Raw genomic sequence first — 22,816 nt, 5'->3', positions numbered from 1 at the left:
AACCTACTGTGCACAGTTTAAGAGAAATCTGAAAACCACCTGTTCGATCTTATTGAATACACTCATTTTAGGTCCCTTGCATGTGCCCCGTCTGTCTTTAATGCTTTCAGAACTCTAAATCCAGTATACCTTCAATGGTATTTCTGATGGTATATGAAGTGTGTCACTGTCCATGTCATACACTCACTCCGTGCCTCCCACTGTGGGGAAGGCTGGCACAAGAGGGTCATCATGTTGGGTGAACAGACGCCATCATGGATGGAAGCAGCGCCGCTGACACATTGCAGTGTGTTTCCTCCACAGGTCGTGTGGGGGCTGCAGAGCTGAAAAGCCAGCATGGCAGCAGAGGAGCACATCGCTTCCTTCCATGCCCTTTCCTTCCTTGGGCACTCCTTTATCGTGTATTATCAGGTGCTGTGTTTAAGGAATGTGAGCTCATCGCACAGCGCGCGCTGCAGTTTACAGTGAAAAGCAAATTATTAACAAGCGCCTGCTGCCTCATATTCAGCTTTCCAGGGGGGCCGTGAGCTGCTGCGGCAGTGGTTAATTACAGCGGAGGCCTGACCTGGCTTGGCATAAGTTACTCTACTCAGCCCCAGCCCGTCCAATCAATCTATTTCCAATGCCCACCACCATCCACCTCTCTGAGACTCCACTCGACCTCGAATGAGCGGCACCGGGTAGTGGCTTGCCATTTCTGAGTCATACCACTACTCCTGGTGCCTCGGTCATACTCACTCACCTGAGGCCTGGGCTGCATCTTCGGAGCCGAGCGGGCAGCAGAAGACAGGGCAAGGCAGCAGGGGGGCTACTAGTCTAGTTAGTATTATTAAATTATCCTGGCACGGCGCCACACGGTCCGCACCCTTCTCAGTAGTACGAGTAAGGCGCACTTTTAATTACAATGCGCATGACAACGGAAAGGCATAGTGCCAATATCGGCGCCACTCACCAGCCCGCTCACAGTAACATACATTTGGCAGAAATAATCAGACAAGACAACTTTTTTGTTGGAGAAACGTAGCTGCAGGTTTATTAGCATATACACAATGCCAACAAGGTGGGTTATCTTACAGGCGATCCAAAAGGCAAGCCGCCCCTCGCGACCTACCACCTGACGGGCCAATTTGCAACGTGGCCTTAGCCAATCGTTGCTTAGCGGTTATGGGAGGAGATAGCCCCTCCCAATTCCGGTGAACCATTGGTCCACCCTCTTGCTCACGCCCCCCCCCTACGAGGGGCGGAGCGTTCAAGCGACCCCCGGTTGTACAGGTTTCCAACCGCCCGTAGGATAGCGGGGCGCCGTCGTACCCCCAGGGTCCACCGCACAGACTTCCTGGGGATATTAGGCCTCAGCATCCTTTGTGCTCCTGAAGAGGGTACTCCCGGGTACCTTTCCGCCTCGGGATCGCCCTGTAACTCCTCCTGCAACACAAATGAGAAACCATTAGAAACATCCCCCCCCCAACCCTGAAAGCGCCGGGTATGCGGAAGGGAGGGAAACGGCGTCAGGGTGAGGGGACAGCGGACAAAGAGGCCGCTCGGTGGGCGGGGGAGGAATATATACTCTCCCCCGCCCACCACAGGAATGAAGTGACGCGCGGGACCCCCCTCTGGGTCCTAAAGAGCTGGGCTGCCCCGTGTGCCTTCCTGTGGCACTACGGTGGCCGCCCTCTTATCTGTGTCCCCTGCGGAGACGTGTCTGTCGGCCTGCATTACTCACCAGCCCCACACCCACCCTGAAGACCGCGGAACCGCGCAGAAGCATAGACAACTGCGCGCCGCCACGTCCACACACCATTTAATAATGAAGAGCCAGCCCGGGCGTACTGCGCACCAACTATTTAATTCATTTATTAAGAAGACGGCAGGGCATGTGCAAGGCACCATAATTATTGAAGAGAGGCGTAGAGGCCGTCACATTGGCCTGCGTGCACCATTTAATTATGGGCACTTGGGGAGGCCGTTCGCAGTTGAGCATCATTGTATTTGTGAATATTTGAAGAGGCTTGCTTGCAGCCTACTCTGCTGAGAGTGAGGGGCCCCTAGAGCGTGAGGCCCCCCGCACCGCGTGGGCTGCGGGGGCCTGTGTTACGCCCCTTCACCGACCACTCAAGGCTGTCACGTATGAGTTGCTGCCAAACACCTTTCTGGGTCAGGGACAAGCACTGTTTGTATTGTGCCATCAGCTTCTCTAGGTACATCACACTCCGCTTCTCAACTGGACCCTGTGCAGGTCTTCCATGGGCTCCAGCAGTGCATGTTGTACCAGGGCCACTGGAAGCCATCTAACAGCTGAACTCCATTAAAGATGCGTAAATCGAACACAACATCACACACAATATGTGATGGTAAAATCAAGGAACCAAAGGACCTGACCCATGAACACCATATCCCAAGAACAAGGCGTTAACAGAAAGCCCTTGCCTCACCCCGCATGCCTTCTGATTTGGTATTAAGCTGGGAGACCAGTCACATGAAGAATTCCTTGGTGCTAGCTCGCGCACACAAGTTATATGTAGGGTTAAAGGGGGTACATGGACATTAAGAATACCTATCTGATAATAAAACCCAGCAGAATGAAGAAATATACACTTGACCAATAAAGGTCAATGTTCTCAGTATCAGACAGCATCATGTTATTTGGGATTTGAGCGCATAAACAATCCCTGCCATATAGGCTCTTCCCTTGTGAACCAATAAGTCAGTTGGCTACCATCATCAAACATTGCCAAAGTGCAGTTGAAAGCAATGAACGCTGTGCTCTGAAAACATGTAACTTTAGATAAAACACTGCAGCATATTGAATTTCTTCTGCTTTTGTTGTGGTCAAGCAAGCAAGTCACAAATGAATAGTCTATAATGTGTTATTTTATGTAATGTCACTTGCAAGACACGCGGCCATATGTAAGACCTTTTTTGCTCTCGCAAACTGGATATCAGCCGGTTTGCGACACCAAAAAATGGCCCAGGCATCTACAAACGCTATTTTGAGAGTCAGTGACTCGCAAAATAGCATTTGCGACTCTCGCTATTAGGAAGGGAGGTCACTAGGTAAAAGCGAGTCTCAATGCCATGTACTATTGTTTTGCGACCGCATTTGCGGCTGGAAAACACTTGGGGCAGATTTTCAAACCCCCTGTGCCACTTTTGCGTCATTTTTAACATGGGTAAAATGACACAAATGTGGCACAAGGGGCTTGTAAATCTGCCCCTTGCAGTTTACCCCCCTTCTTCAAGTGGGTGGTAAACCAGTCGCTAACGGGAAGGGGTTAAATGGAGTAGTTTATGGCATAAGGGTTCAATTTTGAGAAACGTATGTGTTTTGAGAGAGGTAAATTCTGGTTTTATTATACGAGGGTGTGTTTGAGATAAAAAGAACTCAGATGACTGAATGGATCACGGCGAACAACTCCTACATTTAAGTCCCTGCCCAGCAATATTTAAATACAGCTTATGTGTGTGGAGTGTGAATGTATTTCTCTGCAATCCTAAGAATAAGTATTGTTTTAAAGAAGAAAAAAATGTACAAAAATGGTAAGGCTTAAATTGGAGCGAGTCATCAAAAATACTAAAATATGGGCCATAGATATGCAATGTAATTGAGTTCAGAACTGGAGCACTGCATAACTTCTTATCTTGCAAATTACAATTACCCCATTTTTGTTTTCAGCACAGTCATAAGGTGCAGGTCAATTTCACTTCGATGTAAAGGTGACACTTTAAACTGCATGCTGTTACATATTTTATTTAAAAGGTCTGTCCTACAACGAATACTAAGCCTCTCTGCAGAAAAAAACAACCCAAAAAAAGAATTGTCTGTTAATCAAAGGTGTTTTTTTAAAAACTTTTTATTAACAAAACGACAAAAGAAATAGAAACAAAAAAGAAAAAATAAACATCAGGTGATGCAATACATTTTCTCTCACATGGGTCTTCATGCACAAATACAGAATCACACGTTCGATGGTTCAAACTTGGATCATAGGGATGCCTGCGCCTCCAGCTCCCATCACAAATTCCTCCTCGGTGATCATTCCACGCTGCCCAGATCTTCCCCCATTTCTCCGGGCAACCCCTGGCTACATATACTGATTTCTAACATACACCAGTCCAGATCTTCAGGCCACCTAGAGACTCGGGCGGCTGACTAGCACCCCAAAGTTGAGCAATATTTTGTTTAGCCACCATATACGCCAGCATCTACCATTGCTTCCGATATACATTAAAATCTGTAGGTTCCCATACAATCAACAGACACCTTCGAGCCTCTGGTCGTATCTCCCCACCCAACACCTCCTTTAGTTCATCATGTATCTTCGTCCAAAATGCCTGAATCGCCACACAGTGCCAAAGAATATGCATAAAGGTGCCAGACTCTCCACACTCTCTTCTACACACTCCACTCCCCCCTTGCCCCATTCGCACCAGCCGAGGCCCGGTTATATATGACCTATGCAGAATCTTCAGCTGCCCCAGCCAGAGCCTCATCTGAATCGCCACTTCTTTTGGGGAGGAAACTGCCTCCACCCAATCTTCGTCGTCCAATTCCAGACCATCAGCGCACCACTGTGTTCTAATTCGCCCAAGGGGCTCTCCATATTATTTACCAGCTTCCTATATACCAGAGAAATTGTTTTCTCAGGAATGTGCCCATCTAGCACACGGCCCTCTAGAGGCAACGCCTCTGGGAGTACCGTGCCCCTAGGTATGTGAGTGAGGAGAGCGTGTCTCATCTGCCGATATAGGAAGTGTTCGTTATCGTGCAAACTATACTGCTCTTGAAGTGATTCGAATGTGTGTACCGTGTCTCTTTCCCAAACATCCTTTATCTGAGTGATCCCGATGAGATCCCATTTATCGAACCCCCTGGTTTTCCACAGGCTCCCTAGTTTCTCTGAATTCAGCAGGGGTGTAGCCAACGTCAATTTGCCTTCCCAAAATCAAAGGTGTTTTAAGTGTTTCTATGTTTCTATATGCTGCATTTTTTGTTCAGGAATACTCAGCCCCACTTTCCGCAGAGCTTCTAGTTTTCCCTTTAGACTGTAGCCCGGTGTTGGCGGCAGCCATCTTTATTGACCTGCCATTTCCGCCCTCTGCAGGCTTTGTGGTTCAAGGATCCAACGGAGAATACCCCTACTTGACCAGAGAGGAGCGGATAGAGGTGGTCCACAGAGTCCGTCAGGCGGTTCCGAAGAACAAGCTTCTCATGGCAGGCTCCGGGTGTGAATGTAAGTCACGCTTTGTAGAGGTAATCAACCCATCCTGGTCGGGAGTCCTGCTGACCCCTTGCAGCTAGTTGCAGCAGGTGGATTTTTTGGCCATTGGATTCTGAGAGGAAGCAGAAAAATATATAATTCTACTAGTTCAAATAATGATACCTAAAGGCGCTAATAATACCTATCAAGATGCAACTGGAATCAGCTGGAATTTTTCCCATAACTGTTAATTAGTGATCCAATACACTGTTATTCTGTACTGTTATTTTCCATTTCTATAGCGTATACTAGTATGGCATCGCAGTACTTATGGTAGCCTGGGGGTTAACTTTCTAAATGTTCTGAAACTTCAATCACACACCAGAATCTGATTTGGTAGGAGATGCAACTTGATACAGCAGAAACTATTTTGTAACTGGTCACACGGAATGTGTACAAGGGGAGGGTAGCAGCTCTGAAGAAATGCCATGGGGCACAGAAAGTATAAGGGCTTGTTCCACAGTTCACATAACATGTGCAGGGATGTATTTGACATACTCAGCAGATGAGTGTAGTTTAGCCGTTGTTTGAATGTAGTCGTCTGGGTGCGGCGGATGTCCAATTCTTAACCAAGGGTTTAAATGCTTGTTGTAGCTACAGGTAATATTTGACTCTGAAATTGACTTGTTATTATTGATAGTTGGTGTATAGAGTTCTGTAGAAAGAAACAACAGCCAATTGCTGTAAAAAGCTGTGTCAATAATCTGATTCAGCGCGAAAACAGAATGCGAGGGACAGATGTGTTTGCCATAATCTCCAGCATTGGTAACTGCTCCAGACAACATTAGATACGGTCTTTTTTTGTTCACTGAATCATTATAGAAATAGATCTGTGATTAGCAAATACGTTTTGGTTCTTCTTTAAATGGTATGGCCAAGCTCGAAAAGCTAGGCCCAGCCCCACCTGAACAGGAACATGAGCAACCTGGGACAAGCCGAGGCCTTTCAGGGCCTCATCATTCATGTGCAGCTTGAACCTGCCTCTTGGCATACCTGAGATGCTTACTGTGACTCCTGAGAAAACCTCTCGGGACAACATTCTATTCCATTGATTTTTGCTCAGTATCCCCGTGTGCTTCAGGTAGCCTACCTTATTCATGATGGATTTTCTTATTTCATAACTAGACACTGCAGAACATGGCTAGCTAGTAAAAGAGAACACAGATCATGTTTTTTTAATTAGATTATTGCATTGCAATACATGTCTAATGACATTTCCTGTTACATTTAAGAATAGCTAGCTGCTAATGCTACCTACAGCCCTCACCCAGTGAATCTAATAAGTGAATCATGCTGTGAACACTAATAGATTGCCTTTGATCTTTACCGCTCACACGAAGCACATGATAGACCATCCTACAATTTACCTCTTAGCCCTGATTACGAGTATAGGTGGTATTTATCTATCGCACATGATAAATAATGATACCACGGAGTACGTTTTTTATCAAGTGCAATAATTACTACCTAATCCGAGTTGGTGGGGAATTTTTTTTTTTTCGGAGTTTTATATAGCGCGAACTAGAACCGAACCGAATCAGTTATCAGAGCGCTTTACATAGCACCAGTTACGTTACATGAGGACACACTTTCATTTTTTTTTTTTTTTAGGCACGGGGAGATTAAGTGATTTGCCCAGAATCACAGGTTTTTTTTGCGTCGTTACCGAGACTCGAACCCAGATCCCCAGGTCCGAGGTCGAGCGCCTTAGCCGTTAGGCCAACCCCTCTACTTGCAGCACCAAAATCTGCATGATATAGTAAATGCAGTGGGGCTCATTTAAGAACCCTGTGTGGCGCCGGAATGCCACTTATTGTGACGTTCCAGTGGTGCATAGGGCTTAACGTGCCTTTTCATGTACTTGTAGATGTGGAGTGGGGCAACGCAGTGCAATCGCTGCGTTGCATCACACTGCAATGGGGAGGCGTGCCATGATTGTTACGCTGGGAGTTCCCAAGTAACGTCCATGGCATTTCACACATTCCCAGATTTGCAACAATCTGGGAATGTGTCAGAAGCCTACGTCTCCCAGGGGAGGTGTAACGAGGAGAAATAACTTTATTTATTTTTTCTTTGATTTTCCTGTTTCTCTGTGTGCTGTATTCAGCAGTACACATAGACAGAGGCAATCACCTCCATTGATTGTTTTTGTGCAGGAAGGTGTGCCTTCCTACACAAAAACAATCATCCCTACAAAGCAGACACCCTTGTGCAAGGGTGCCTGCGTTGGCGCAGGTAGTCAATTGAGAGCCAGTGCAGGGAAAAAGGACAAGAATGCGCCGTATCTATTCGGCGCATGCCTGTCTTTTGTTTTGCCACAGGGCAGTGCAGCAGGAATGCTTCCAGCGCAGCGCTACGACAAAATATTGTAAATGAGGATTGTATGGTTTTCCCTCTTTACATTTCGGCGGGATTTTGACCTGCCAAAATTTAAGGAAGGTTGAGTTACTTGGCAGATCCGATAAAAATTGGATTTTGTTTAATACCTAACAACTCACAATTCCAACCACTGCATAAAGGGGGTTTAAGCACAGGTCAGAATTAACCACCCAACTTGTAATCAGGCCCTTAGCGTTCCCTCTACCTGAAGCTGAACCAGGCCCGTTGTAAGTTGCCCCTCTCCATTCCAGTCCTCACAGTGATTGATACAAGAGAAGCATGTGTGTCTGGCTCCCCCTGCTGCACTTCTGGAATACTTCTTGCCAACCACTGACATGTAGCCAATAGACTCGCTTGTGACCTAACCCACATGCACCGCCACGTCATAAGATCCACGGGATCGATTGCTCTGCCTGGTCAATCAAGCACCATCAACCATTAGAGAGGTTGTAGAAACGTCACAGTCAACCCCACGGGCAAACTGAGCTGCCTAAGCAGTCTGCGAATCACAATAAACCGAAACTGAACAAACTCTTGATATATGCCACTCTCCTCGTGGTGAACCGTGTCTTACAGCCACAGAATGGAGAGCTAAAACGCCAGTTTTTAACTTCCAGCAGGATACCCAATTCTTCTTTTCCTCGCAAATCTCACTGACCCATGCAGGGCTGGCCTTTGCTCAGAGAGCGCCCTGGGCGAGGCCACATTTGGTGCCCCCAACCCCCCATTCCGACCTGTCTCCTTTAATTGTCTGTGTGTTTTGGGAGGGTAAGAGGCAGGTGCAGCAGTCTTCAGAAACCGTGTTCAAACACACTTTTCTTTGCAGCTAGGTTGGAAGAAGACTATATTGAGGCAGCGCCTGAGCTCCTCTGAAGGTCAGCGCCATGGGCTCGCCCCAGCCGCTCATGCTAAAGACTACGGCCGGACCCATGTTATGTGGCAGAGACTCCATGCTCAGCTGCTTCCACCTGTTCTCATTTTTAACCTCCTATAAGCAGTTCATACTCAAGCAAGGCACCGGACCCAGCCTCCACCAAGACACTCTGCCTTAGACTGACCCCTGATGAAATATCCTTGACATCACTAAACCGATACAAGTTCCAACTGGAACTCATAGAAAGGCTGGCTGTAGTTTACAATCCTAGATATAATAGGGCAAAGGATAGTCCTGGCATTGACTGCGGTGACTCCTGCCATATCTGCCCATTGCTCGGGTTCTCTTCACCTTCTAGCAAAAAACATCAAGCAAGAGCAGAGTGATTCCTCAGGCCTCACAACTGCATGGCATCTCAAGTCTAAATGATCTTGAGTGGGTTAACAACACGTGCTGTGCTCAGTGGCTGTAAGTGTATAGCGCAATGCGAGAACCTTGTCTGCCCGACATCTGAGAGCCAAGCTATTCCATCTGGGATTTTGGGCAGACACTCATCCTGTCACTGTGCGAACAATTGTCCCAATTCTCAACTTTCTGGCCGACCCAATGTTGTCCTCCAATGTCTGGCGGTAATCCATCTGTATTTACATTGTTTCATTGTCAGAGAACAAGGCTCTTGTTGTCACGTGGTGCAGTCATGTGCCTCGCATGCGCATAGGAGAGTGGCTTCTGCTTTTCAATACTCCTGAAGGATAGCTGGACTTGCCACATAGCCATATCCTTGACTACTTTCCTGCACAAACGTGGTGAAATGTGGTGTGTTGCATGCATGTGGTGGTGTTATATTGGAAGTCTTGCAGTCCGAGTGCTGAGTGAATGGTGTATCTACAGGGATACATTGACTGCAGCCTACGATGGAGGGCCCCTTTATGGCGCCTGGTGTACATCACAACCTGCATGTAGTATTTCTCTTTGCAGGGCATGGCCCATCTAGGAGGCTTGGGAGCTCGCCATTCTGCCAGGATCCTCTTCTGGAAGACAAGGAACTGCTCAAGACCATTTTAGTCTTCCTGGGCAGCACTTGTCTGCTTGTTTTTGATAATAGTCCATTGGGGGAGGTTGTGAGACGTGCAAATATTTTGAGCTAGCAAGATTCAAAAGTAACTTTTCTTTTTCTTTATCTGTGTTCCAAACCTATTAAGCAACGCAAGCCACCATCGAGATGACGGTGAGCATGGCCGGTGCAGGAGCGGATGCCGTGCTGGTGGTCACACCATGCTACTACAGGGGAAACATGACAAGTGCTGCTCTTATCCATCATTATACAAAGGTAATGTCTTTGGAGGTTTGTTAACATGTGCTATAAAAAATACTCACTGTGCACATTTGTATGGATTGACGTACTGCTGTTTAGAAACATCCTTTGCACGAGTCACCGGGGTCCAGTAGAATTAACAATGAATGTTGTTACTGTTCTGGACAGATGAGAAGAAAATACTTGCTCTCCCTGCAGATAAGTTGTCTTTGTCCAAATTTAAAAGTATGCAAGTATCTGTGAAGTAAAGAACCAAAGGAATTGAGCATACTGATTTCTCTAGAGTATGCAATAATCCCACAGTTTCTCTCATACACAAATTCAATTCTTATTGGATTATAGGGTGACCTTATAGATGTTATGCTAAGTGTCAGACATAGAAGCCATTCTGAGGTTCCTGTTTCTACAGGCATTGGCAAACGCAATACATCTCACCTTCAATATGAGAGAGTGTGGATCCATTGTTTTTGTGATAGCTTAGTGTATTAAATGTTGAAATCATTTTAAGGGTAATTGGCATTCTATTGTTAGGTGGGTTATTGTATCGATGAATTATGGAAATGTGTTTAACTGGTAATGAGTCTTCCAGTGAACTCCAAAACTAATACTTCTTACATAAATCTCAATGTTACCACTACCTTCATCTGTGACATGCACTCCCCTCCACCACACACTCCTGGAATCTGCACCACAATCCAACCCTCTAGAGGCACAACTCCTCCTGGGCCCCAGAGACCGAGGAGGTAGCTCCCGCACATACAGATCCTAGGTTAACAACTCCCCCCGTGACGTGGTAATATCCCGTCATCAAGGGATACTGGGGGAGGGCGTCTGCAGAGATTTCTGGGGCGCTGGGAGACGCCGTGGAGGATAGCACCGCTTTGTACGGTGGAGGATTTTGCTGGATTGAGGGGGATTGGACGCTCCTTGGTATTGGGACAACACAAGCCAAACGTTAAATTGTTAAACAGTGGGGCTCCCCGAGCCCCCCAATGCTGGCCAGCTGGAGAGCGGTGATGGATTGGTGTGCTAGACTCTAGAAGCTTATTTACGTGTCAAGAGCTTGTCCCAAGGAATTCGAGAGGGTGTGGGGAAAATGGATTTCCCACCACGGCTTGGGTGGAAAAGCTGTATGAAGCGCTCTTTCCACGTGTTTGATGTAAACTCTCATGCCAGTCTGTTGACTGCTATGTTACTGTATATGATGGTAAAACTGAATAAAATGTTCATTATTAAAAAAAAAAAGCAACAATAACATATCAGATAAAAGGCAGCCTTCTTAATGAGCCCGTTCGTCCTGGTCAAAGTTAAATGACCAGTATACGTGGCCACGGGTTCGACGATCAAGAGCAAACCTTTCACAGCATTCAGAAGACATTCAGAAGGTGGGTATGTGATTTTGTACAGCATAGGTTCCTTCCATATAATTGCCAGTAGCCTCTCAATCTTGTATAGTGGTATTTAACACCCATGCGTGGCCGGCTATCTGTGAGGATACATTTAAAATGTGATGGGCCTGTATGCAGCCTTCATGACATGTTCTTCCTGTCAAAGCACATTTTGCAGCCTTGCTGCACCACATTAACAAATAATGCAACGGATGCAGGTGGTAAAATGCTACGGCAGGATGACAAGAGGGAATGGGAGTACAGTGCGGTCACTCGCCATAAAAAAACAAGCATTGGCATAGCCAATAGGTCTCGCCTTTGGGACCTTATAAGTGTCTAGCCATGCAGCACATTATCCTGGTGGAACAACAAGCAGGCAGCTTTACTTTAATTCCCGCACTAAAACCTGCTTCCACTTATAAAGTAGATGTATTCGCCTTTTAATATGTGCATTTCAAAAAGTGACACTCTTCTTCTCCACTCAGCCGCTGGGGAGGCTCTTACTGTGCATGTAAATAAATGGTAGAGTCTGCTTTAGCTTGATGACCGACTGTTATAGTTATCTATGCCCGCCAGTGGCCGTGAAGAAAGATGGAGCGGCGCAAAAACAAGCAGAGGCAGGCAAACAACAAGAAACAGCTTTAATAATAAAAACAATTTAATTTGTTTTTAGCTCAAACGGACCAAAAGTTCCCAAAATTATGGCGACTCGGGTTCCCTCGCACCGGAAGGCTATTTGAAAAGGTCGACTTGTCATCTTTCAGTTGCTAACTGTTATATTTGGGTGTTAAATTGGTACTAATTACGGTGAACTCTTTTCTCAGATACTGTTACAAGTGTAAAAAAGACAAAATATTGAAGTAATACGGTTACAAAATGAGCCACATTATGCCGTATAATTTACCTACTCTTGCCGCATAATGTAGTGAGCCCCGCCGCATACTTTGATCCTCCTCTGACGCATAATTCCAGTGGCCCTGCCCATGACCAGTGCTGTACGTATGCAGCGGTGAGACCAATAAGAAGGGAAGCCCCCGCACTCTGGGAATCTAAAGGATGAATATATAGCAAAGCCCACTTCCCCTTGGTCAGAAGCATGCGCAATGAAAATATTAGACTTACTGAGCAGTATTGGAAGCAGATGTGTGAAATGAGGTGGAATTTCACATTGTGCTCCTTTGCCCCCTTGACCCCTCTGTGCTAACAAGCTATCTCTTGTATGCAAGGCCATTCTGCCTTGCAAACCCAATCCAGCCCCCGCACCCTCCATGTTTCCTAAAAGACTTTTCATAAATAGTTCAAACTTCTTTCCATCTGGTCTCTCTGTGCTCTCAACTGCGCAGCACCAGCAGTCTAGCGCCTGCTGAACTGTGTGTCCCCAAGCAGGAGTTCAGATGCTTAGATGTGATATATATCAAATAAATGTTAACAGCCATGTAGTAAGTAAAACATATTCCCCAAGATCCTGCCACTGAGAAGTACGGAATACAGTAGTATTTAAAATATGTATTCATGACGTTTACCACAGAGTAAACCCATAAATAAACACATACGTGCAGAAACGCTCTATCTCACGTAGCAGACATAATCCTAAAATGAGCTGGCCAGATAAAACTATGCCACGCTAAAAGAAAGATGTGGAATGCTCAAGCGCCTTGAAGAGCGAATATTTGACCCGCTCCACAATATCTCTCTGCCCATCAGTCAGGCTGCTTCTTTCAGTCACCACGACTAAGCATTCTGGAACTTGTAGTTTAACATTTCATCAAATTATAAAAAGTAAGAGTTGGCATGCTTGGAACTGTTGGCTGAAAGTTGTGAGGCAAGTTGACTTTTAAGTTTAGCAAGCACGCAACGTGTGTAGTGTCGTTAGTGATGAAAAATGTTTGCCCCCACGTGGCAGGCTCCTCCCTGTCTGTGTCCTTTGGGTTGCACGCTTCACTGCAATGCTCCTTCAAAGGCCTAGACTGCACTTCACAAGCTGTGTGCGTCTCAGTACAAACATCGTCGGAAGAACATGTGTTCCTCATCCGTCTCTTTCTTTCTGGAGAGAAAGAATGTACCCAGACCATGTGTTAGCTTATGCCCCCCCAAGGAAGATTCGCATTTCATCTCATGACGGCCGTTGGGGAAACTCTTACCATGCATGTAAATAAATGGTATTGTCTGTTTTAGCCTGATGACGACTGTTATAGTTATGCATGACGGCCAGCAGCCGTGAAGAACGATGAAGCGGGCACAAGCAAGCAGAGGCAGGCAGACAACAAGAAACGGCACAGGACCATTCTATGTAAAAAAAGAGTGCGCCAAAGACGATATGTGAAGCAATGAGTAAGGTGTCATATGACCCGGGCAGTCATCACCAGGGCAGTCATCACCAAGGACAAAACACACCCAAAGGCGGGACAACAAGCAGCGTTTCACCAAAGAAAAGCAAGCAATTTTGACTGACATAGGAAGAAACAAATGGAAAGTGGTGGGCTTGGTCTATGGCACCAGAGTAGATACCCCATGTCTCGCAGAGCAGCGCATATGCGTTGCTAGGCTAGACCTAAAAAGTAGCTCCGGCACAGGACCCCCCCACAGCAACCCCCACCACCCCAGCCATAAAGAAGAAAAAAAAAGAAGCCGAACCCCACAGGTGCAAGCTAGTTCAAAAACCAGGCAGAGCACGGAAGCCCCCATCCACATCTTACCAAAAAGGAAAAAAATAAGAACAATTATATTCCACAGCAACACGCAAGAGCAGGAAAAAAAACAGGTAAATAGTAAAAGGAGAATCAAAAAACTGTACTATCACTGCAGGGCAACCCCTTGCGCCTACAGTGCATCTGTGTGTCCCATGGTGAAATATATGCAAAAGATTTAGGCTACCACCGTAGGAGTAAAGTGAGATAGCTCTTGCAACATATTTAATCACCACATCTCGGCTGCTTTGTGGTCAGTCCTTTGTTCTCTCTCACAGAATGGAGTTATGCAAGTGTGGCTCCCTCAACAATCAATGACAGTAAGGCTCGCATGGGGAAAAGATATATGCAGGACATCATTTACACATGAGGGCAGCCTGTGCTGCTATCATTGTGTCCTCAAGGAGGACAATATTCGTTCAGCCCACGTATTCTCAAACTGAACCATTCTGAATGGCAAACGATCTATCAAAATTGTTGCATATGATAGCATGAACTGTAGATTGTGTGACCATCTCATCTCCAGAATATTGAAGAGCTGGGAGCGGTGTCAGAAACAAATGTCAATCACAAAACCCCACACCCTCTGTGTAATCTGGAGCTGACACATGATTCGGCTGCTCCAAGAGCATGTGCCCAGATGTACGCTCAAGCGATCTGGAGGCTGGAGGCAAAATTACTCTCAGCAACTCTCAAGTCCAACACTCCATCAAACTTGCACTTTAGGAGTCGCATCATAATATCCATAAGAGTAAACATCCCGGTTTAATCTTCTAAAGAGAAGAAGCACTAAAGGTCAGAGGCTGAGATATTGACAGAGATCCTTCAACAGAAGCTCCTTAGTTACTTTCTCCTTTGTGAGTTTTACCCCTCCTGGAGCCCAAAAAGACACAATTGAAGTTTTTTCAAAAATGTTGTGTTGGACATCTTATTGTTTCCCTCTACTGCTCTAGTTGTGGACACCAAAGAAAAGTCAGTTAAGACCCTTAAGAAACCATCTGTGACACATTTCGGCATCAGCCGTATTCACCCCACTGTCTTCTGCATCAGTTTCCATCAAGGCATCCATTTCAGTGCAAGTGGAGTCTACGTCGACACTGGTGCATTCTGTGGCGTCTGTTCTGACATAAACGTTGGTGGCAGTTTCACAGCTGCTAATATCTTCTACACTATAAACCATTTAGTTCTCTAAGGTTTTTGCAGTGGTGGATAGTGGATTTGAAAAGTGGTGCAGCGGAAAAACAAGATCTGAGTTATAGCGCACGAGCTAGCATTGCCAAAATTGAAAGAGGGGGGCTTGGGCTAGAATTTCAAGAACATGTATAAGAAAAAAGCCAAAGGTATACCTTTAATGATTAATCTGTTTTTAAACTGCCCTACAGCACCTAAGCACATAATGACACACTCACACCCCTGTATTATCTGGCATCCCAGACTGCAAGTTGATTACTGCTGCTATGAGGGCTCTATAAGTCCTTATTGGTTATCAGCAACAAAAAGAAGGCGGTGGCTTTACCACGGGAGCAGGAAGGTGATATGATGATACATTAATGCGCTGCACAAATATTGTATGACAGCACATTAAGTGCACAACAACAGCCACTTCAGACTGCAAGTAAATGGCACCCACATCACGAGAGGATATGTATTGGATTTTGTATTGTATTGTAATTGCATTTATATAGCGCTTACTTCCCCTGACGAGGCGTCAAAGCGCTTTTTCGGCGGGTAGCACGCTACTGCGGGACCCATAGAGGATTAGTGTTGAATTAGTATAGTGAAACATGCAAGTACATTTTAAGTGGTGGATAGGTTAGTCAGTTATTTCGATATGAAATGATAGCAGAAGGATAGAGGAGGACAAAGGTTAGTGTTTATCGCTTGTTGACGCACGATATTCCGGAAGCCTATAAAGGATTAGTGGTGAATTAATATGGTGAAATATGAGGTAATTTCAGTGGTGGGTATTAGTCTGTTACTTGGAGTGAGAAGGATAGTGGAGGGATAAAAGAGGGAACGTTTTTTTTTGTTTTTTTTTAGGTCTTAGCAGTAGGAAGAGAAATGAGAAAAAGGGCAGCATTTCTGGCCCTAGTCCCGAACAGGCTCAAACAGGCAACTACCCTTGTCCTCTCCGCCCTTAGCCTCGATGCCCGGGTTGAGACGCACTAAACCTGGTCTCGTGTAGCCCTAGTAATCAGGTGACCCCTTCAGCCAATGAGAACCCTAGGCCTAACACTATCCAATCACAACACTAGCCCTAAAATCTAGAACCAATAGGAGACCAGGAGCTTACTGCCAATCTTAGAACTAGTCCAAGCACCCAATAAGTTCAAAAACCCTGATCTCTACGTCCAATAAAGGCCTTAGCCCTACCAGTAGTCCCAACCCAAGTCCAAGCAGCCAATGGTACAGGTAGCCCTAGTCCCTACTTCCAATAGAAATCCTAACCCCAGCCCTAGTCCCAACCCTACAATGATTGAGTCACAGACCCAGAAACCAATCAGAACCCTCAAATACCCAACCAATGAGGACATTAACCGTAACCCAATAGAAACACCAGATACAACCACTTATCAGTGTACACATGTTTATTTATTTATTTATTTATTTTGCGTGTTTGTAGAGCGCTTGAATAAACTCCCAGGGGAGTATCTCCGCGCTGTATGACTGCCGAACCTGCAGGAGATCGAGTTACATGACTGCAATCTAGTTCTTAAACTGTATGGTTAGACCTGGAACAAGAATGTCTTCAGCTTTTTCCTGAAGGCCAGGTGATTTTCAAGCTGTCTAAGCTGGAGAGGGAGGCCATTCCATATCTTCGGTCCCCTCACCGACAGAGCCTTACCCCCTTGCCTTGCCCGCTTGATCCTAGGAATCGTAAGAAGCAATTGATCACTGGACCGTAGAGCACGGGAAGGGACATACGGCACAAACTTGTCTGCCAGATAAGAGGGACCCAAACCATGAAGTCCTTTGTGTACCGTACAACAGATCTTAAAAACGACTCTCTGACGGATAGAAAGCCAATGAAGCCTGGCAAGAAGAGGTTTAGATGATGTTCTGGGAGGGGCATTTACAACCAGCCTGGCTGCAGTGTTCTGCACGACCTGTAACCTGTCCAGATCCTCCTCATTAGCTGACAACAAGAGGCCATTACAATAGTCGAGACGACTGATAACCAACGCCTGGACCAGGGTCTTTCTAATGGTGTCTGGAAGCAGTGGAAAAACTCTGCGCAGCAATCCTATGGTTCGAAAACAAGACCCAACAAGGTTGGTAACATGCTGCTTCAGGCTGAGTTCTTGTTCCAGACGGACCCCTAGGTTCTTGACTATCTGCTTAGGCTCAGGGACTGGGCCTAGATCTAAAGGCCACCAGTCAGGAGCCCAGCAGATCTTAGCCTCACCGAAGAGCATAACCTCTGTCTTTGAAACATTGCACTGCAACATGTTCAAAGACATCCATTGGGAAACTGCTCTCATCCCCTCAGAGAAAGAATGTAATACCTCTGGAGTTAGGTGGTCAAAGGGAAAGAGCAGCTGGGTATCGTCAGCATATGACACTGGACAAAAACCAAAGGCTCTCAGGATATTAGCCAGGGGGGCCACATAGATGTTGAATAATGTAGGGCTCAAACAAGAGCCCCGTGGCACCCCCTTAGTGATCCTGGTCTCCTCGGATCGGAAATCTCCCATGGTGACACATTGGGTTCGATCCGAAAGAAAGCTCTTTAGCCAAGCCAGTGCCATGCCCCCTAGTCCACTCTCAGTCAGACGCTCGACCAAAATCTCATGTGAGATGGTATCAAAAGCTGCCGATAAATCCAGCAGCACCAGGACAGCTGATGTTCCTTTGTCCTGGAGCATGCGTAGATCATCGGTAATCGACAGCAATGCTGTTTCCGTGCTGTATTTTGGTCTAAAGCCCGACTGAGATGGATCTAGTGCACCAGTGTGTTCCAGGTGATTAGACAGGTGCTTGTTGACGTGCTTTTCTATGAGCTTTCCCATGAATGGTAAAATGGAAATGGGTCTCAAATTGGTCATGTCAGCCCACGCAGTGGCGGTGTTCTTGCGGATGGGTCGCACTTGGGCTCTCTTCCACTCTAGTGGGACACGGCCTGTGTCCAGAGAGAGGTTGGCCAAACTTTGGATTTCTGGTGCTAATATGCTCCTCACTGAAACCATCACTCTCGGTGGAAGCTGGTCCATAGGACTCCCACTCTTTATAGTTGTAATGAGTCCCTCCACTTCAGCCAGAGTGATGTTAGGAAAATTTGTCAAAGTGGAGGCGAGGATCTTTTTACTCGCTGGGACCACAGTGGGAAAGGTAACATGTCCAATGGAAGCTATGGAGGCATGAATCTTCTCATAGATGGTTTCAATCTTGTTCGTGAAGAAGCAAGAAATATCATTACAAAGTTGTTGAGATGAAGTGTCAACACTCTCGCATGCTGCCGGCTTCAGGAATGAGTTCAGTATTTGGTAGAGCATCCTCGGCGCATTTCCTACCGCCTCTAGTTGTGCGGTGATATGTTGTTTACGAGCTGTTCGAATAGCTTTATGATATAATTTTAGCGCCCTCTGATACTCCAATTTATCTGACTCCAAATGGGATGTACGCCAGGTTTTCTCTAATTTTCTAGTTCTACGTTTCATGGACCTCAAGTCCTCTGAGAACCACACCTCCTGATTTTTCGTCGGGCGGGTCTTAAAGGTTTTCATTGGAGCTATATGCTCAATGGCAATGGTTACTGCCTTTTCATATTTCTCTAGCGACACATCAATATCGCTAGTTGTGGCATGATCTTGAATAGAGAAGGCATCCCTCAAAGATTCATTAGTTATCTTGTGCCATTGTCTCCGTTTCATAGGGATCTGAGTAGATCTTTTAGGAGTAGGTCCTATCTCAGGGATAAAGAATTCTATCGTAAAATGGTCCGTCCATAGATTTACAATAGGGGCAGAACACTCAATTCCAGGAAACCTGGACAAGATGAGGTCCAAAGTATGTCCGGCCCTATGGGTGGGTCCTTTATTGCGGAGCAAGAATCCCAATGATAAGAGATCATTTAAGAAATCCTGGGTCTCTTTTTCCTCCTTTAACTCAGCGTGTATATTAAAATCACCCAATAATAAAAAATCTTTATCGCCATTTACATGAGGGGCCAATAATTCCAATAACATGTTGGAAAAATTGTTCATAGGTCCAGGAGGCCGATAGATCAAAGCACCGTTCACAAAACATTTCGGCGAGGTACTGATTTTAAAAACCAACATCTCCATCTTTGCAGAGCAATATTGCTCAAGAATGGAGACCATAATACTATCTTTATGCACGATGGCTAGGCCACCTCCCTTTTTTATGGGTCTGTCCTGACAGATAATTGTATCCCACCGGTATTCCCAAGGTAATAGTAGGTGCAGTGTGGGGTTTTAGCCAAGTTTCGGTGAAGAAACATAGGTCAGGTTCTGCCTCTGAGATAAGATCCCAGATCTGCATGTAATGTTTAGGCAGTGATCTAACGTTACATAGCAGACATTTATTACGGGAACCGGTGTTAGTAGGAGCCGGGGAAGCGGGCACAGCTAATAACTCCATCCGGGGTGGAACATCCATACTCTGAAAACGGCAATTTTTACAAGAAAAGGGTCCTTCCAGAAATAGACCCTGGTAGCACACAGGGTCACCATGAAAGGATGTTTGTACATGGCGAAGTGCGGCAGCAGAGTATGTAATCTTATGCATACCATTAACACTTACTGGTACAGGGATGACCATCCTGAGCCTAAGCCCCTAGCCCCGTCCAGTCACGGACTGGCACAGACTGGCTTCTCTTTGGCGCCTCTTCGGCGCGTCAAAGGCGCTCCCGCTGCGCATCACCGCTGCGCTACAAACCAGAGTCTTTGTAGGTTAGGAGGGTTGGGAGACTAGACCGACACCCTGACAAAATGGCCGCCCGTCGTGGAACGACCAGGAAGTGCCAGCGCTATTCCTCCCTCCACATCAATCAGCAATGAAAGCTGCGGTGGACCGGGGAGTCAGCGCGCCTCAAATGTAAGTGCAAAGTGCAAAGCTAACCGTTTGAAAACAACGTGCTTAAAAAGTGCAAATGCATACAGAACAATAAAAACAGCGTTTTTTTTTTAAAAGCGAGTACTGAGCAAACCGGTTCTAAAACGGTAATACAATTCAACAATTTCCCAATTTATATATTTAAGAGCAGAGCTGCACACAACACGCTCCCACCACAATGTTAACAATCATTAGGGGGCGCGAGGAGGATAGGCTCTTTAGTAGTCAGGGAGGGCTGGGAGACTAGACCGACACCCTGACAAAATGGCCGCCCGTCGTGGAACGACCAGGAAGTGCCAGCGCTATTCCTCCCTCCACATCAATCAGCAATGAAAGCTGCGGTGGACCGGGGAGTCAGCGCGCCTCAAATGTAAGTGCAAAGTGCAAAGCTAACCGTTTGAAAACAACGTGCTTAAAAGTGCAAATGCATACAGAACAATAAAAACAGCGTTTTTTTTTTAAAAGCGAGTACTGAGCCAACCGGTTCTAAAACGGTAATACAATTCAACAATTTCCCAATTTATATATTTAAGAGCAGAGCTGCACACAACACGCTCCCACCACAATGTTAACAATCAGGGGGCGCGAGTAGGATAGGCTCTTTAGTAGTCAGGGAGGGCTGGGAGACTAGACCGACACCCTGACAAAATGGCCGCCCGTCGTGGAACGACCAGGAAGTGCCAGCGCTATTCCTCCCTCCACATCAATCAGCAATGAAAGCTGCGGTGGACCGGGGAGTCAGCGCGCCTCAAATGTAAGTGCAAAGCTAACCGTTTGAAAACAACGTGCTTAAAAGTGCAAATGCATACAGAACAATAAAAACAGCGTTTTTTTTTTAAAAGCGAGTACTGAGCAAACCGGTTCTAAAACGGTAATACAATTCAACAATTTCCCAATTTATATATTTAAGAGCAGAGCTGCACACAACACGCTCCCACCACAATGTTAACAATCATTAGGGGGCGCGAGGAGGATAGGCTCTTTAGTAGTCAGGGAGGGCTGGGAGACTAGACCGACACCCTGACAAAATGGCCGCCCGTCGTGGAACGACCAGGAAGTGCCAGCGCTATTCCTCCCTCCACATCAATCAGCAATGAAAGCTGCGGTGGACCGGGGAGTCAGCGCGCCTCAAATGTAAGTGCAAAGTGCAAAGCTAACCGTTTGAAAACAACGTGCTTAAAAAGTGCAAATGCATACAGAACAATAAAAACAGCGTTTTTTTTTTAAAAGCGAGTACTGAGCAAACCGGTTCTAAAACGGTAATACAATTCAACAATTTCCCAATTTATATATTTAAGAGCAGAGCTGCACACAACACGCTCCCACCACAATGTTAACAATCATTAGGGGGCGCGAGGAGGATAGGCTCTTTAGTAGTCAGGGAGGGCTGGGAGACTAGACCGACACCCTGACAAAATGGCCGCCCGTCGTGGAACGACCAGGAAGTGCCAGCGCTATTCCTCCCTCCACATCAATCAGCAATGAAAGCTGCGGTGGACCGGGGAGTCAGCGCGCCTCAAATGTAAGTGCAAAGTGCAAAGCTAACCGTTTGAAAACAACGTGCTTAAAAGTGCAAATGCATACAGAACAATAAAAACAGCGTTTTTTTTTTAAAAGCGAGTACTGAGCAAACCGGTTCTAAAACGGTAATACAATTCAACAATTTCCCAATTTATATATTTAAGAGCAGAGCTGCACACAACACGCTCCCACCACAATGTTAACAATCAGGGGGCGCGAGTAGGATAGGCTCTTTAGTAGTCAGGGAGGGCTGGGAGACTAGACCGACACCCTGACAAAATGGCCGCCCGTCGTGGAACGACCAGGAAGTGCCAGCGCTATTCCTCCCTCCACATCAATCAGCAATGAAAGCTGCGGTGGACCGGGGAGTCAGCGCGCCTCAAATGTAAGTGCAAAGCTAACCGTTTGAAAACAACGTGCTTAAAAGTGCAAATGCATACAGAACAATAAAAACAGCGTTTTTTTTTTAAAAGCGAGTACTGAGCAAACCGGTTCTAAAACGGTAATACAATTCAACAATTTCCCAATTTATATATTTAAGAGCAGAGCTGCACACAACACGCTCCCACCACAATGTTAACAATCATTAGGGGGCGCGAGGAGGATAGGCTCTTTAGTAGTCAGGGAGGGCTGGGAGACTAGACCGACACCCTGACAAAATGGCCGCCCGTCGTGGAACGACCAGGAAGTGCCAGCGCTATTCCTCCCTCCACATCAATCAGCAATGAAAGCTGCGGTGGACCGGGGAGTCAGCGCGCCTCAAATGTAAGTGCAAAGTGCAAAGCTAACCGTTTGAAAACAACGTGCTTAAAAGTGCAAATGCATACAGAACAATAAAAACAGCGTTTTTTTTTTTAAAAGCGAGTACTGAGCAAACCGGTTCTAAAACGGTAATACAATTCAACAATTTCCCAATTTATATATTTAAGAGCAGAGCTGCACACAACACGCTCCCACCACAATGTTAACAATCATTGTGCCTCCACTAGCAGACCATTTAAGGTCCCAGTGACCTCAGACAAGGTTTACTGGCCAGGGAGTTGGAAGTTGCTTCTCCTGTTCAGAATCTCCTAGGAGATGGACAGGATCAAACCACACTTTGGACTTCTGCAGGAAAAGGCTTCACTAATTCGAAATCTAAGAATTCTGCTTGAATGAAACTTTACTCCCCCTGCTGGCCAAAAAAGGAAGTGCACAGGCCCCAGTAAATACAGTTTAAACAGCTCACAGAAGCACCCTCTGATGTAGAATATCCCTGTTGCTGGAGGGGGGGGTGGAGGGGGGCTGGCCTCGCTGGTCTGTTGAACACAAAATGGTGG

At 46.2% G+C, this 22,816-nt stretch overlaps 1 protein-coding gene across 1 annotated transcript in view; it reads left to right on the top strand.

The window, feature by feature from the left end:
- Positions 1–22,816, top strand: part of HOGA1 (4-hydroxy-2-oxoglutarate aldolase 1) — a 141,094-nt gene that overhangs the window by 35,171 nt on the left and 83,107 nt on the right. The window contains exons 2-3 of the mRNA XM_078643575.1: positions 5,103–5,231; positions 9,714–9,841. Of these exons, the coding sequence (XP_078499701.1) occupies positions 5,103–5,231; positions 9,714–9,841 (257 nt within the window). The remainder of the gene's footprint in view (positions 1–5,102; positions 5,232–9,713; positions 9,842–22,816) is intronic.

The sequence above is a fragment of the Lissotriton helveticus genome, chromosome 5_1, assembly GCF_964261635.1.
Source record: "Lissotriton helveticus chromosome 5_1, aLisHel1.1, whole genome shotgun sequence".
NCBI lineage: Eukaryota > Metazoa > Chordata > Amphibia > Caudata > Salamandridae > Lissotriton > Lissotriton helveticus.
This window is presented reverse-complemented; position numbering and strand designations above follow the sequence as displayed.